The sequence below is a fragment of the Gymnoscopelus braueri genome (assembly GCF_963280865.1).
Source record: "Gymnoscopelus braueri genome assembly, chromosome: 1".
Lineage (NCBI taxonomy): Eukaryota > Metazoa > Chordata > Actinopteri > Myctophiformes > Myctophidae > Gymnoscopelus > Gymnoscopelus braueri.
In genome coordinates, this window is record NC_137603.1 from 30,193,940 (window position 1) to 30,212,113 (window position 18,174).

Sequence of the window (18,174 nt, forward strand, 5' to 3'; positions counted from 1 at the left end):
GTGGGGTAACTGATAGAAAATAAAGTCATTTTGCAGATGAACTAATTCCTTTAATCACTTTTAAAAGACGCCCATATATCCCCACCTACTCCAATAATAAGCTCCATCTCATCCACCCTCACTTTCTTTGCCATCACATCACAGTACATTTTGTATACGCCTCACTCCCTGCTGCACATAAACCTTTTTAAGTAAATCAGGCAATTATCCTTATTAAATATTCTTTAGGTGGACAATTTGCACCATCGCATCTGTCAATTACTTCAGTGGTTCTCAAAGTGTGGTCCGCTATTTGAAAGTTGCTGATGTACACGATCACAAGGTGTTGTGAGGTTGTAGATGAGCTATTTTCAACAGCAACAAAATAATCTTGAAAGGTTTTGAAAAAATGCTAATATATTTTTTTAACATTTGAACAAATATTGTATAATATGGCGGTCCCTGGCACACAATATGTTTAGCTGGGGGTCCGCTGCAAAAATAGCCTACATATTTATTTGGGGGTCCTTGACATGAAAAAGTTTGAGAACCACTGAATTACTTTATCAAAGGGGCACTTTCAACTTGGATCATCCCTTCCAAAGCCTATGGGGGTTGCATAGCAAACAGCTAACATCACTAACATCAAGTTCAACCAACCTGGGTTCTCTGCTCATAGTTGCAGCTATCGTCTCTCTTAGCATTGATTGCACCTCAATCTCATTCTAACTCTTACTTTTCATCATATATGAGACAGTCCTTTTTTTTGTGGGAGGATAGTTTGGGCATACTGGCCTGTACCACAGTAGCCTGTAGCCATTATGCATTTAAACCGTACATTTTCTGCTATAAACTGAGGATAATCATCGATGATCATGTTGTAATTCTGGGTAACATCCCCCACAGCTATACCAATGTGAAACAGAAAATATCGTCTCTGTCGGGTGGAAACCTCGCATATCCAAAAATTGGACAGAATTCAAATTTAAAAATAGCAAACGTAGCAGATCTACAAGATCGAATTGTAGATCTGCTGCTTTTGATACTTTTGTGTGACACTGTAGTATGATCAAGTAAGAAAAAACACAGACATTTAGAATATGGAGATGAAGAGGTTTCTGTGCGACAGCAACAATATTCTGGCAGATCTATGCTTGTAGATCTTGCTAGATTTGGTGTAGAGGGGGAAAAAGTACAGTTGCAACTCAGGTCCGTCCACTAAGACATCAAGAGAACACACATGGCAAGTCTATGGCTGATGGATGGTCGCGCACACGCACACACACACACACACGCACACACACACACACACACACACACACACACACACACACACACACACACACACGCACAGTGACAGACTGGAGGTCAGGACTTGATCCAGTTGAAACATTTCAAAATAAAATGGCGCCGTACTGTGATTGGTCCAGTTGAAAACATTTTTTTTTAAATAAAACGGCGTACTGTGATTGGTCCAGGGGGGGGGGGGGATTCTTCCGAAACTAGTCCATTTCAGAACAAAAGCTCAACAATCCCATTGGTCAGGAGGAGAGACGCCAACCCGCCAACTCAACAATCCCATTGTCAGGAGAGACACCTGCCACTCCATGGTGTCTCTGGTCAGGCCACCGAGGCAGATGAACGTTAACCACTTAAACCCCATATATGGTTGAGCGGAGTCCCCCAGGGCTCTATGCTAGTGTCTTTTCTGTTTTCTGTTATTGTGGGGAAAGCTTTTGCTGAAAATATCTATTTTCTGCGAAAGCTTTCCCCACAATACGGATGCTGGGGTTTAAGTGGTTAAAGACACTGGTTCTCAACGTCTGGTCCGGGGACCACCAGGGGGTCCAAATGGACCCTTAACAGGTCTGTAACTCGGAGGATTTTGCGGTGTAGATTTTTATTGATTGAATATTTATTATCATGCTTATTAACAGTCCAGGTATTACAGTCAAATGTTATGCTAAAAGAAAAACACATTGCGGTCCTTATCGAGGGATTGAGAGCGGTACAAATGGAACCAAAATGGGTTCCATTTGTATGCTCAGAGTTACAGACCCGGCGTGGTCCGTTCAGTGGTCCGTTCAGACCGCTGTGTGGTACCCGGATCCGGTGTTGAGAACAGCAAGAACTTTAAACAGAATAAGAAATAAAAAAAGCAAAAGCACCACAGTAGAAGAGGCTGGGGGGGGGGGGGTTATTCCCCCAAAAAACACGATCACATCGGCACAATGATGGGCCCATCATCATCATCACAGAGGAGGAGTAACACATCAGTAATAATTATTACCCCAGAATAAATTACAGTCACAGAACAATCCTTTTGAGGAACAAAAACGAAAAGCAGAAACTCTTGAAATCAGCTGATCTAACAAACTGATTGTTATTTTTTTTGACCCATGCATTTTTATAAGGCATTAACCAAACATTTTAGTTTTTCTGACATCACACAATATCATAGTAGTGACTATACATACAGACGCTGATCTGGACAAACTAAAACAAAATGTTTATCTTTTTTTGTTGTTGAAAAAAACAAAAAAGGAAGGAAGGAAAACGTCTCTTGGACTAATCGGTTTATGAAGAAAAAAAAAAGAATACATATTCTTTTAGACCAATGATGCAATTTGAAGGGAATTGGAAATGGGGGGTTTGGAGAGAGGCAGAGATCGATCCCCAGCAATCCCATTGTACCTATTGATCTGCAGATGGGCGAATGAAATTGATTTTTTTTTCTGAGGTAGACAATGCAGGCATATTTCATTCTCCCGATGCAAAGCCGCTCTAAGCTGGGGGGATGGGGGGGAAAGTGAGGCTAATTTGGTCCATTTGGACAGGCTCTGGTCTCCTGGCCTCAGCCAGTGGTGGACAGTAACACTTGCTTAAGTACATTTACTTGAGTACTGCTACATAAGTACATCCTTTGAGGATTATTATTTTATTTTATAAGCACATGACTCACTCCACTACATTTCAAAAAGATATTTTGTACTTTTGACTACTAAAGTTTGTCCCTCGGAATGGACTCATGGAATGGAACTTAACAGAAATATATTATGAATTATCCACTTAGGCCCTATTTCAAATCTAGTGAAAAAATAGCTGATCTACAAGATCACAATGCATCGTGGTGCAACACGTTCTGAGCTTGAAGACCGGCAAGATTTTCACAATTCTTTTTTTAAGATTTCGAAAAAAATCGGATTGTTTTTACATTTTGGGGGGAAATGCGTTTTTAAAAAGGAAAAAAATAACTTTGTAATATGTACTTTTTAATACTTTACTCGAGTATTTACTCGAGTATATCGTCTCTGTCGGGTGGAAATTATTACATAATCGTCTAATCGCAATTATTTTTGCATAATCGTCATAATCATTTCCATGTTGATAAATGTCAAAATGGAACATTTTCCCCCCAAAAAAGCAGAAATAGCAGATCTACAAGCTTCCAACGCGTCACTTTGTGGCGCGTTGTAAGCTTGTAGATCGACTATTTCTTTTTTAACACGTGTAAAAGTGTTAAATCAATAATTTCTTTGAATATTTCAGTTATTTGTCATATCTGCCCTGTGCGATGTTTGATTACGAAACCTAAAAGGCTTCATATGTTCCAGCGTTCGATGCCAAACACATAATTCAATCGTTAATCGCAATTATTTTAGTGACAATTAATCGTCAACTTAAATTTGTAATGGTGACAGCCCTAGATAAGAGGTTTTCTGCCCCCCCGACAGCGACGATATATACTTGGTCCACCACTGGTTGGGAGTGTGTGTGTGTGGGTGTGGGGGGGGGGGGGGGTCTGATGATGACCCATCCATCAGGCTCCAGTGAGTGGCTCAGTGCTGCGGTGCTTACGGCGTCATTGGTGCCATCCACCCCCCCACTGCAGGTTGATGGATGGCCAGACAGCATGCCTTATGACAAGAGATAGAGATGTCAGTGTGCTCAGCCCCATGCTGTTCTGCAGCGCTACCAGTACAGACACACAGCGTTCGTTCACGCTAGGCCAGCTTTATTTCATATTCTGGGCCACTGAACGACCAACAAGGCCCATATGAACGATATTGCTGTAATAGGCCTCATAAATGTTCCTTCCCCCCCCCCAACCCGACCCTAAAGTTACGGGTTTTACAATCGTCCGGTCCCTTTGATAAACAATTACCCCACATCGGCACGGTTCGGGCGGGGAAACCTTGTATGTCCGACACTGTAGCTTTTCAGGAAGTGTTCCAATGTAGTTATTATTTAGTCACAAGCTCCTTGTTAATGCTTTTCATTGGTTCAATATTTTGGACATTTAACCCATTAAGGCCTGAGGTTCCGATTCTACAAAATTTGTCTTCTAAATCCCAACAGTCTTCTAAAAAAGAACTTATGTTGCTACATCAGTGGTTCTCAAACTTTTTCATAATTGTCAAGGCGGACCCCCCATCTCAAAATATTTTGTTCCAGGGATCCCCAGGAGCAAAGATTGGAGTTTAAAAAATTCGCTTTAAAATAATACATATTTTCAAAGATTTTCACATTTATTTAAAAAATAGCATATCTACAAGCTCATAGCGCAGCACTCGGTGCCGCGCTATGAGCTTGTAGATCTGCTATTTTTGAATAGCCAAAGTGTAAAAAAAAGCTTTTTAGCTCAAATCAAAAAATGACACAGATGCGTTCCAGGTCTTAATGGGTTGAAATAATAGCAGAAATAGCCCGATCTACACGATGTGACACATGGTGACACGTTGTGAGCTTGTAGATCGGCTGTTTTTGACAACTTTTGCGTGACACCATTCGTATGATTCGTAAATACATTTTATTTACGAAAGACGTTGAAATATGGAGATTCTGCCCCGACAGCAACGACATGTTATGAACAGAGCCTAACCAAATCAGACAAATGAAAGAAGCATGGTGCAACACAATAGGCGTTAATACACTCTCTGGGGGGAAAAAATTAAGAAAATAAAAAGGTACAGCACTTTATAACAGGAAAGGTACATCCTCTGTGACAAAATGCATAATGTTGTACCTTTTTAAGTGTCAAGAGTGTAAAGTGCCAAGGAGATGGGGGATCGGTTAATAAAACAATGAAAAGATACTGATCAGATATGTCAGTCTTTGATGTTATGAAGTGGATGTCTTTCTGTCATAAATAAGAAATGAAAATGTAAAAAATCTTGACAGTTCTGTGATAATCACAGTAAAATCCAGAGTGTTAATTTAACTCAGAAAGTGTAAAAAACAGACCGGGTTTGTTTCTTTACACCGTCGGAATTTAACCACTTAAAGGAGAATTCCGGACAAATTAAGTGTTATCTTTCATGTCTCGTTACTCACCTAGCGACGTAAAAAGTGGCGTTCTTTTTTTCCATATATTCCCCTGTCGTCATTTTTTAAACACCCTCCGTTGTTATAATGGGAGCGCGTGGGGTAGTGAAGTTCGTCTATTATAACCTTGCTTGTTTCCAGAATCTGGCAACACGAGTTGCCAGGTTCTGGAAAGAAACAAGCATCCAGTGTTAAATCGTTCGCCATTAACGGCAGGCTCGCAGGAATTTTCAGCGCATGTTTGACTATCATGAGACTCTACAATGAATCGTAGTAGAGAAAAAAATAACATTGCGTCGGTTATAATAGACGAACTTCACTACCCCACGCGCTCCCATTATAACAACGGAGGGTGTTTAAAAAATGACGACAGGGGAATATATGGAAAAAAAGAACGCCACTTTTTACGTCGCTAGGTGAGTAACGAGACATGAAAGATAACACTTAATTTGTCCGGAATTCTCCTTTAAGCCTGTATATACTTCGTCGTATGACGAATAGCAAGTTTCCTTTTGTATCTTTTTTAAATGTTCGACAATTTTCTGAACATTTTCACCTACAAAGACATGCCCAGAAGAGGGCCATGCCAGGGTTAACGTGGGTTAAATTAACACTGCATTTTACCGCGCAAGCAAGTCTGACAATGCATGGCTAATGGGTGTAGTAGGCAAACGGCAAAAAGCAGAGGGTTTGTAGAATCAGTGGGGGGGGGGGGGGGGGGGGCAGGGAGGTGGGTGGGTGGGATTCAGCAGGTTTGGGTGCTACTGTCCAGCTCCTTTAGGGAGGGGGGGGGGGGCCTCAGAGTTCCACCCCTGGTTTCCTGATGAAAGAACGCAGAGTCACAGGCAGGGTGGGGCGGAGCCACAGGCAGGGTGGGGCGGAGCCACAGGCGGGGCGGAGGCGGGGCCCCCTGGTGGGTGAGTGCAGCAGGGGGCCCGAGTTTAGGTCTGACCCCGTTTACTGGAGGAAGTGACCCTACATGATGGCACTATAGCACCGCTTCTCAACGTCAGGCCCGGAGACCACCAGGGGGGGTCGAAATGGACCTCAACAGGTCTGCAACTCTGAGAGCGTACATACGGAACCAAATGGACCCTTACGGGGACCATCCACTCTGAGAGCGTAAAGACAACCAAATAAGACCCCCCTTATGGGGGTCCAATTGGTTCCGTCTGTACGCTCTCAGAGTTAAATGAACACTGTAAACACTCAAGTGTTCCAAAGATGAAAACAATGATTCCGTTAGTACACACTCAGATTTACAGACCCGTTAAGGGTCCTTTTGGAACCCCCTGGTGGTCCCCGGACCCACCGTTGAGAACCAGTGCCCAGTACCACGGCACTATAGTGTCCTGATGGCCACGGGGTACAGCAGGGACATGTGTTCGGCCCCCTTGATGGGCAGCTTGCGGCTGGAGTAGAAGTGGATGATCTCTGGCACGCTGTCGAAGGGGCAGCTGTTCTGACCCAGGATGTACTTGTTCTCCTTGGTACGACACAGCTTCATGTGCATGAAGCCCTGACTGCTCCTGTGTGGATGGAGAGAGAGAGAGAGAGAGACAGAGAGAGAGAGACAGAGAGAGAGAGACAGAGAGAGAGAGAGAAATCGTGTAAGTCAGTGGTTCTCAAACTTTTTCGTGCCAAAGACCCCCACATTTATATGTATTTGCCCACGGACCCCCATCTGAACATGTTTTGTGCCAAGGACCCCAGAAGAGAAAAATATTTATGTTAAAACAATTCAAAATTATTCAAAGGTTTCCAAACCATTTTGATATTTTAAAAAAAGTAATGTAAAAAATAGCAGCTGCTCACAGCACAGCATGAAGTGACGCGCTGTGAGCTTGTAGATCTGCTATTTTGGAATAACCAACATATAAATTGATAAAGTGGTTAAAATCATTGTGTCTAGTTTGGTGTTTTCTCCTGATCTCCCTATGCGTGAAGAGTAACGGTGAGTGGGAATGGTTAAACCAGTGGTTTTAAACAAAAAAGCACTCATTTATTTTTAAAATATTAATGTTATATTATCATTCAAATCTGAGTGTTTCGCCAATTATTTGGGGGCCCACTTGCAGTATCCTCATCACGTCACAGCCCAGCAGGTTGAGAATCACAACAGTTGGTCGTTTTGTAGCTGCAGTTGAAGCCAAGCTCAATTTGGATTGCAGCATTGTCGCTACAAACGTCGGGCGTCCCTTTGTATCTTCAATGGTGCTGCCTTCCATTAAAAAAATGAATGGCTGCCTGTAGCTTTGTACCGGCCAGTGTGAACCCAGCATTAGATTCGAGACTTCAAAGCGCAGACAGGAAGCCTAAAATCTCACAGTCCTGTGGTGGGCCTTCCAACTGAGATCCATTTCTCCAACTGAGATTCTCATAATCATAAGCCATTTCGTTGGCTGGGCTTTAAGCCGGCGGGTTACCTGAGGTGCGTTAGTTTCCCATGCATGAGCAGGAGGCTAATGAACACCCAGGCAGAACCACTTAAGACTACAGCACTTAATGAATGCATGGCAAATTAAACGCTCACACTGCACTTCCAGGAGCATCGGATCAATGTGTTTTACGTCTTTCCAGTAATATTCTGCTTCAGTGGTGTAAGGTAACTAACTTTCAATTTCCTTATACTTTATACAGTGCTTCAACTCAATCTCAGAGACAATGTTGTCATTTTTACCCCACTACATTTATTTGGGTGTCGATGTAGATGAACCATTTTAAAATGTTTTTCAAAATATGAAAATATGGCTAATACGTTTAGGGATAAGGGATAAGGCGACAAGATAGGGCCCATAGAGTAGCAAAAAAATTTTGTAAAATGAATGTATTTTTTTTTTTACTCTTCCACAGGAAGAGAAACGTCACTTACAACCTGAACCTTTTGACTGACATTTCTTAGGCGGTTCAATGTGCAGAAGCATCCCAAAATGTTTTATATTCTGTTGCTACATCTTACCCCAGATTAATATAGAAATGTATGTTCTGTTGCTACACCACTACCACAGATTAGCAGGAAATCTATTTCAATTCAAACAGCCTCCCCAGCCAGATAGAAATTGAAAATATAAATTGAAATGCACCTATACTGTATGCAACCCCCAGGGGCACTGGAATGCTGTGAGCACAGAATCAATAAGAAAACTAATAACAAAAGAGATAAAGGGAAAAAAAGGAAGAATAAAAAAGAAAATGACTCAAATGGGATTATTCCCCAGCACTTCAACTCCCAATGTGTTCACCTATATTTTATTTTTAGTGCTGTGGCCCGAAATGAGCTCTGGCTTTTGCTTTAGTTCTGGCGATGTGATCCATCATTGTCAAAATGTGAATAAAGAAAACGGACAACTTTAATCTAAAAAAAATGCTTATATTTTTTTGCACTGCATTAAAGTAGACAAACTGTACAGTTCTTGTGTGTCGTCGTACTACGTATTCATATTATGCATATTAAAAAGAAAGCAGGCGTGCTGTTGATCATAATCTATTAAAACAACAATAATGACAATACATCCCAGGAAATTCCTTCCCAAAGCACCAGCCTAACGCCCATACAATCTATAGCACTTTCCCAAACAAAGGGTCAGGACCCAGTTTTGGATCACAGAACTGTCTTCATGGGTTCAAAGTAAATATCCAGGGTTTTTGTTTGTTTGTTTTCCAAAAACAAACAAAAAAAAATCACACCCAGTGTGAAGTGGGCGGTGTGGTCACAGTGGTCATCACAGTGATGGAAGTTCACTTAAAGAAAAGTAATATTGTGGACCAACCATTGTACACCCCTAACTTAAAAAAAACATCTATTTCAATTCAAACAGCCTCCCCAGCCTTTTTTTTAAGTGCATAGTCCTATTTATAGGACTATGCACATGTGTCATGTTTCACTAGCCAATCACAGTCCTGAATAGACTGTGATTGGCCAATCACGGTGCAGGGTTAGGGGGGTACACTGGTGGCCAATCACAGCGCAGGGTTGGGGGGGTGCAATTATCCAAACCTCACATATAGGGGCGGTTTCACCGCCCAAAAACCCTGATGCTGCTCAGACATCACGGAAGTCTACTTTATCGCAGTATACTTTAAGCCTTAAAGCCTTTAAGCCGTAAAGTATACTGCCTTAAAGTAGACTACAAGTGTATTGGCACAGAAATCCATGCTTCTAAGCAGGATGATACCACCAAGAAATAAAGTACCTTTAAAAAAAAATTCTTTGATCACAGACAAGAAGAGAGCAGGAGAGGGAGAGAAAAATCCCAAGAGAATCCATTTATCATGAAGCAGTTGTGAAAAACACAGCCAAACACACTGCATCAGTTGAGGATCACGGCTTCATGCTCCAGTGTCTTCTCTTCAGTGGTCCCCAGGTATTTTACTTAATTAAAAGTCGCAACAACACAATAAAAAAATACTCTGTTTACTAGTGAAGTCCTGTATTCAAAATCTGACTTGAGTAAAAGCACATAAGTATTGGCATCGAAATATAATTACATTACCAAAGTAAAAGGTGCAGCATTTTTTTTCAAAATGTTTCTTTTTTTTTTTACGTGTTGCAATCAAGGGGCCAGCCTGACATATTTACATTGAAGCCGATACGGAAGAGAGACAGTTCATATGAATGGCCTGTATGGCGCTGTTTTACCCCTGCAGGTGTCAGAAAGAATATTCTCTCATTGTAAGCGGATGGGTTTTTGACAAACTTTAGACTAGGTTTTCTTACCTTAATAAAAATAGTCATAAATACTATATGCTTCCGGTCGTTAGTTTAAAGTCTCCTTTCAATCATCATGATATGCGTTTTGCTAAATTATGGTCCCATTTATTTTAAAATTGACGATAAAGTAGGCTATGCTCCAGGAGGGGCGGGATGATTTGATTGACAACCTACACAACCAATAGCATTCATTCCCCACCCCCCGCTCTTGATTGACAATCCGGTTCCCTGGTCACATGTCTGGTTGACCCGCCCCCGCTTTGGTCACATGTCTGGTCTCAAGCAATAGCGTTTGATTTCCGACGTGCCCTTTGGTATATATTAAAGATGGCGGATTGCACATTCCTGAACAATCGGCTTCATTTACTGTCTGTAGAAACCAATGGCGTGACGCTGTCCATTCTTTTTATACAGTCTATGGTTGCAATGCTATAGCTATGCATGAACATGAGCTATTGTCAAATATCCAAAGCATAAAATAGGGTTTAAGTGGTTGATGTACGTTTTGTAATAATCTAAATCCGCAAAGTAACTAAAGCTGTCAAATAAGTATAGTGGAGTAAAAAGTACAATATTTCCCTCTGAGAAGTAGTGGAGTAGAAGTATGAAGTATCAACAAAAAAAAAAAATCAAGTAAAGTAAATGTTACCTCTAAATTGTACTTGAGTACAGTACTTGAGTAAATGTACTTACCGTAAATTTCGGACTATAATCAGCGACTTTTTTCCAATTTTTCGACCCTGCGGCTTATATAACGGTGCGGCTTATCTATGGATTTTTACAGCTAACGGCCACTAGGGGACCTCCTAAATCTATGGATTTTACAGGTTACAGTCCACCACTATATAAATAAAGTTTATTATTATTATTATCTAATGTTGACCCCCAACCCCCCCGGGTCTCCGCTCCGATCCCCCCCGCCCCCCGCACACCTCTCGGTCCGCACACCGTTCAGAAAAAAGAAAAGAAAAGTATTTTGTTGCGTGTCTAAATCACTTTCTCTTTTATCCCAAATGCGTCCCAATCAGTACCCACCATAGAGGCAAGGCAGGCGGCCGCCTGCCCAACTAAAATCTAGCATCCCCTAGAAAATAAAGTAAAAAAATCTTAAATGCTTAAATGTGGAATAAATAATGGACCTTGATATGAAAAAAGTTGAAAACCAATGGCCTAGAGGAGAGGGGATGAGAGAGGAGAATGAGTGAGGAAGAGACGGACAAAAACGACAGAAGAAAGTGGTTGTCTCTAGTAGTCTACACCCTCCCCAATACCGGTTAGGGTTGGCAGTGACAGGGACTATACAGTACATAATATTGTCTCTGTCAGGTGGAAACCTCATAGAGCTTGTAGATCTACTTTTGTTGCTTTTGTGTGACGCTGTAGGATGATGAAGATTAGAAGGGCATTCATTTACACCACTGCGTCGCAAAAGCCAGTGTTGTTAATTCAGCCAAAATCATTTGCGTTTCAAATCGTATTGTTTGATCGGCTGGTGATATAACTTAACAGTCACAAGGTATTTATAAACATACTTGTGTGGATGACGGTGACGGAGAATTTTAAGTCTGGATCTGGACGCGCTGCGCACTTCTGTGTTGCTCGCACAGACAATGTGTCAGCCCGTACAACATGTGGTGCGCGGCCACGATCGCGGTCTACGCTTTGCTCTTACTTTTTATTACTGATTTTATGCTAAAACTAAATGTTAAAAAAGGATTGATCAAGTGATATTACTCAAACAGAGAACATAACCTCTCCAGAATCATAGTCAGCAAAGTTTCACAGCGTGCTGGTTAGAAGTGCTGCATAGAACTGCTGGAGTGGAGTACTGGAATGGAGTGCTTTGATCGGAGCATTTGATCGGCATTTTCGCTGCGATGCGATTCGATCTCAGTATACAGGACAGCAGACAATATCATACAATATGAAAGGAGCTGCGACCACCTTGCGAGGAGATGTACGCTACAGCCAATGAGAGCACATTACAGCCACCGTGGCTATGGAAGGTCGGTGGACATGACCACAACAAACAGATCCCCCGCATAGTTACCGTCCAGTCCTGTATTAAGTTAAACATTATTATAAAACAGAATGAGAGTGAGCAAGCGTGCTCGAAGGGGGGCTGTTTATTTGAGACTATTGCACAGACAGAGATAGAGAGAGAGAGACACACAGAGAGCGAGCGATCTGTATGTGTGTGTGTGTGTGTGTGTGTGTGTGTGTCGTTGTCTGTGAGTGTTGCCAGATTTTGCGAGAGAAATAAGCAAGCAGGTTTGTGAAAACAAGCCCAACAAAAGTGACTATGAGCACTTTTAACGGTATATACAAATACATTGGATTTATGAAAATAGCCAATCTACAAGCTCACGTTGTAGATAGGCTATTTTCAAAGAAGAACATATTGGAGAAAAAAAGATGGAAATTGTCGAATATTTTCCAAATCCACACAGATCTTGTATGGGGGTCTGTGGCACAACATATTTTCAGAAGGGGGGAGGTCTGCAGACAAATATTAATTTGGGGGTCCTTGCCATGAAAATGTTTGAAAACAACTGGTTCAAACAACATTAGGACACAAGGCCAAATAAGCAACTAAACTGTCAAGCAACTTTACAGAAAAAACAAGCCCAAAGTCGCTTATAATAAGCGGACATGGCAACGCTAGTGCTGCGTAGCCTACTTGAAGAGAGAGAGAGAGAAAGAGAGGGTACAGCCACACAGTTCCGTCTACCGTCCGTCTTGCGGAAGTCCCATACACTCCCATGTTATCGCGACCGTTCTTCCGGTTTTAAACTTAACATGGGAGTGTATGGGACTTCCGCCCGTCTACCGTCCGTCTTCCGGAGGGTAGACGGAACTGTGTGGCTGTACCCAGAGAGACGCATCACAGCCCACGGGAGACGTCGATTAAAATGACTTGGAATAAAAACAAATGTATGTATTGGATCTGATCCTGGATAGCATCTTAGTGAACTATCCTACAGTGTGTAATCCCTGGTCGGGGATCAATCTATAGTGTGAAAACCACAACGATATATGACAGACGATTTCAAGAAATAAACTCCTGCAGTGTGTAATGCTTAACGATCAGACGACCCCCGACCACTTTAAAAGTCCTACAGTGTGTACCTGCCCTTAATCTCTACTTGTTTGTTGAAATGTTAATGGGAGCTTCCCCAAACAGCCATCTCTTTCCCGACAGTCCCCTCTGTGCACGAACCCTTACATATGGTAATTAAACATTAAAACACCTGCGGCTTATATTCAGGTGCGCCTTATAGTGCGAAAATTACGGTAGTTACTTTCCACCACTGAATGTAGCTGCATGCCCAGTGTCTTAGGGGAGTAGTCACTTATCTTTAGGGGGCGTTCTCATGAGGACTGCAGATCACTGGCACAAGAGTGTACAAGATATTTAGCGGATTAGATATAGTTATTTCTGTCTGCAAAAGTAGGATTATGGGTATAACATCCCGACACCAAGTAGCAAGTAAAATATTCTGTGTTTTGATAAGAAAGTGCTTACACAAGCCGTCCTGCTGGCTGGGTGGACCAGGGTGTACGCTGCTCATTCTCAAAACGCTGGGGTTTGGAATATGCTACTGATCTTTATCACACACAGTACCCCTCCAAGATACAGTATTTTGCAGTGGTGCAAAGTACTGTACTTAAGTAACATTTTGAGGTATTTGTACTTTACTTGAGTTTTTCCAATTTCCAATACTTTTACTTCTACTCCACTACATCTCAGAGCCAAATATTGTACTTTTACTAATTATTTGAAAACTTTACTTACTAGTTACTTTGTAGATTTTGTTATTACAAAACATACATTAACCACTTCAGCCCTATATACATTTCAGCCATTTGAAAATAACCGATCGACAAGCTCACAATGCGTCGCGATGCGACGCATTGTGAGCTTGTAGATCTGCTATTTTAGAAATATTTTATACATTTGAAAACTTGTGCAATGGGACATTCTGCATAACGAGTACTTTTACTTTTGTACTTTAAGTATATTTTGATACCAATACTTTTGTACTTTTACTGTATTGTAAATATTGAATTCCAGACTTTTACTTGTAACAGAGTATTTCTACATTGCAGTATTGATACTTTTACTTAAGTAAAGAAATTTACTTTTCCCACCGCTGGTATTTTGTAACCTGGTTTCGAAAGGCACTATGCAAATAATGTATTATTATCATTATCATTATTATTATTATTATTATTATTATTATTATTTCCCACTGAATACTGTCTAATAAAGCAGACATACCTTCACCATATTAATAAAGATTTATTTTCAAGGTCATTGTGTACATGCATGCATGAGCAGTATGTGTAGTGTGTGTGTGTGTGTGTGTGTGTGCGCGCGTGTGCATGCGTGGTTATGGACATTATTTGTGAACAAGACACAGGCTTTTCTCCATCTTCCGCGTGATGCAGGCCCATCCTTTACTTATCTCCTAATTGCATGTGTATACCCTCCGGCTGTGTTGTCTCACCAAGCCACACAGAGAGAGAGAGAGAGAGAGAGAGAGAGAGAGAGAGAGAGAGAGAGAGAGAGAGAGAGAGAGAGAGAGAAAGAGAGAGAGAGAGAGAGAGAGAGAGAGAGAGAGAGAGAAACAGGCACATAGATAACCCTGAAGTGGAGACAAGCTAAGAATGTACAGGTTCAATTAGGGGACATCCATCAATAAAGCCACCATAATAAAATGGTAATTACACAACGTGAGATTACTCTATACTTCTGCAGATGAGACCAATTGCTCTTGTGTTCGCTTGCGCCCAGACAGGCAGACAGGGTCATTAAAAAAACATGACAGGATAGAGTGAACGAACGATACCGAAATGGAAGTATCACATGAAGTGTAAAGTGCAAGGATGAAGGTGAAAATAAGGTAATTAGTACTTGAGAGAGAGAGAGAGAAGGCGAGGGAGAGCGGGGGCGGACAGATTGACAAAGAGAGAATGCTATGTCTCATGAGGTGCTATGATTGTGATGTTTCTCTAAAGGAGAGCTGAGGGAGAGACACGCATATCAGGCTTGCTGGGCTATAAAAGCATTAAGCACAGCTGTGAGCCTCCTGACTTCACGCCTCGCTAGCTCTCTGCGCCTTTAAAAGTACACTCATTATCAGCGCAGGGCACATTTCTACAGGTCTATGCAGCTCTCTGTGGGTGTTCTGCTGCCGTTCTTTTGTAAAATGTTCTTTAGCCACGCCCCGGAGAACCGGTCGCCGCCGGTCGGCGTCCCCTTGGCGGTTTCATTTGATTAAAAAATGTGTTACATTCCCCAAGACACTAAAGGCATTTTAAACGTTGTGCTTGCACATCGGTAGTGTGCTTGGAGTTTGCCCATCAGGCTGTCTTTTATTTGCTTAATTTGCTTGTTAGTTGATTAATTAAAGTTGAAGGTTCTTTTCATACGTTGAAGTTTGATACTGTATATACTTAATTTAACTTTTTATCGACCACAACCTCTGGCATCGGGTGGGCTCTAATACAATACATACAGAACACACCGCTAAAAGACAAGCCTCAGGTTACATGGAGCCACACTTAAAAAGGCAAACACATCGATACGCACGTTTTTTTAGATGCCCGGCTGATTTCCCGGCCAGCGTTTAGCTCCGCTTATCGTGTTTCAGCCCCACAGAGACAGAAACCAAGACAACGGGGCAACAACAGAGCACAGCTGCAGAAAACGCCAATATGGGGGCTATTTTTGAGTGGATGAGCCCTTTGTGTCGTTATCATATCCCTCTGATCGGGGGCTTTTTACTGTCTAATCAGGATTAATTTCAGCGGGACTGGGAGGCCTTGTGTCCCGTTTATTGAGGTGGATGTTATGATTAGAACCCTGTGGCCCGCACAGCGGGGAACCAAAGGCCTGGCAGCAATCACAGCTTATCTCTGCCCCCCCCCATCGTATTGAATTGTCATATGAATCATGCTCTTCTAGAAGCTATAAATATATGGCACTGGACAAGCTCAAACTCACCGATTGATCAGACAATGATCCAGAGTTAATGGCCTCAAGATATCTTGTGTGATCTATTATTCACTTTAGTATGCCAGCAGCGCAATCTGAGTGTGCCACTAGATCACAAGAACTTTTCTAAAGGACTTTACCACTTATGCCCTATTTTATACTTTTATGTTTGTTGTGCAAAAACCCTGTATGACATTTTTGAAAATGCTACATACAGTAACATGGCCAAAATAGGGACGCCAGCTTGAAAGTAAAATAAAGCAGTGTAAACCAGGGAACATCAACACACCCCATCTCGGTCAGATGTGTCCAATGCACTTCATGGGCAGAGGGACTTCAGAAGCACGATGAATTGAACTACAGCACGTCCAGACAAGAGAATTCTATTCTCACATCCGCGTTTTCACACTCTTGAACTCTCTTCACGCCAGACAATGCCAGTTGCTGATGCAAATAGTCTGGATAATTCATTCAGCAGGTGGTTTATTTTCCCATTTGGCTGCTGTGGTTTCAAGCATAATTTGGGGAACAAAATCTTCTCGTTCCGCCAGCAGAGGCAGGCTGTGTGAAGTCCATTCTCTCGGGGTACACAGGAGGAAGACACTGTGAAGCATTTAATGTGTTTTCATACAGTACTCCTAAAAGGCTTTTTCTCCTCCTCAAAGGCTGGGAGAAACGAGGGGTGGAGGTGGTGGAGGGGGGAGTGGGGGATTGGCAGAGGAAGAGGGGCCAAAGGAGCCGAGGAAAAGATACGGTCACAGCAAATCTTCGCCTTCGGTCCCAAATGCTTTGGAGTCTGAGGTCTCGTCCAAGTCTGTGTCTTCATCAATGATGCAAGACACAAACGTGCCGCCTCATGGCCTCATGAATCTTTCAACAGCCCCAGATGTACCCGATCCACACGCCGGGTCTCCACCGAGGGCTCCATATAGGCGGCAGCACCAGGGGGAACCAGGCTCGTACGGAACACGAGCAGGCTGAACTCTGTGTCACCTCGATCGTGCCCGCGTGTTTTGGCGGTATGGCAGCATTGGCCTCTTCCTAAGAATCAAACGGCTGTTCTCCAACTGACAAACCCTGCAGCCTAGACAATATTCTCTGTTTCCTTTCTATCCGTGCCGGAGTAACAAGCGCACACATTCAGATGGGGCACCGCAGGCACAGGATGTTTGCCATGCAAATACACAGCAACAGAACAGAGCCGCACAGACAGGCACGTACAAAAAGCTTCGAGAAATGTGCTCATTAATATCATCCTTCTGCTGTGGGTGTATGCCAAGCCATCTAATGAATTTGTGAATGGTCTGTTGTGCGAGTACACTATTACAGCTTTCCAATCCATTGGTCTCACCAGTTTAGAGAGGAAGGACAATCGGGTGGCAGATCAGTGTGAAACCGGAACCGTCGGCTCCGTTACGCCTCACAGCACTCAAGCATTGCTTACAACGTGCGACCTTTGGCCCCATCAAAGCCCGTCTGGCAGTAAAGAGAAAGGTCACGGGGTCAAGCAGCCACACAGAGCAGAGGAAAGCGCCTGGGCTTGGCTAAAAGGTCAAACCGCGCCATGTGACGGCTGCAACCGAGGCATGGCGAACCAACAGCCGTTGATTCAGAGCACACAGGCTCCTCTTTGTGTGGTGCGTGCTGTCCAGCCCAGCACCCAGCATGGGGCCATGCCTATGCGCTGCTTGCAGTCCATCCAAGCGGATGGCAGCGTAAAGTTTTAGAGAGGTTGGCCTTTCGTCTAGACCAGCTGGGAAAATCAAGGCTGAGGTTCAGCATGAATAACAAAGGAATGATCTAGTATAATATCATATCTAAGCGTCTCATACGTGTATCTCATCTCTCTTGTAAACCCACATGTATTACATATTTGCATGTAAAGGCAGTCAATCCTCGTCACCTTCTTAAAGTAATGACCTGAATAAATATTGACTATAATTGCAAATGTGACATAGGCCATTATTTTAAGGAGGTATCATCCTGTTTCGAAATGAAAAAGGAACCGTAAAGTACAACTTTAAAAACACAATGTGTGAACAAGCACGCCAGAATTCCACAGCTGATCGTTGCATATCGTTGCTGTCGGGTGGAAACCTCATATGTCCAAAACCGTTATTTTTCAGGATTCATATTCAATAGTATCAAAAGTAGTAGA

General features: G+C 42.5%; 1 protein-coding gene across 3 annotated transcripts in view; it reads right to left on the reverse strand.

The window, feature by feature from the left end:
* Positions 1-4,599: 4,599 nt before the first annotated feature.
* Positions 4,600-18,174, reverse strand: part of shf (Src homology 2 domain containing F) — a 182,418-nt gene continuing 168,843 nt past the window's right edge. For all 3 annotated transcript variants that reach the window (XM_080437693.1, XM_080437692.1, XM_080437694.1), the window contains one exon: positions 4,600-6,833. In XM_080437693.1, coding sequence (XP_080293819.1) covers positions 6,647-6,833 — 187 coding nt within the window. In that variant the 3' untranslated portion in view covers positions 4,600-6,646. The remainder of the gene's footprint in view (positions 6,834-18,174) is intronic.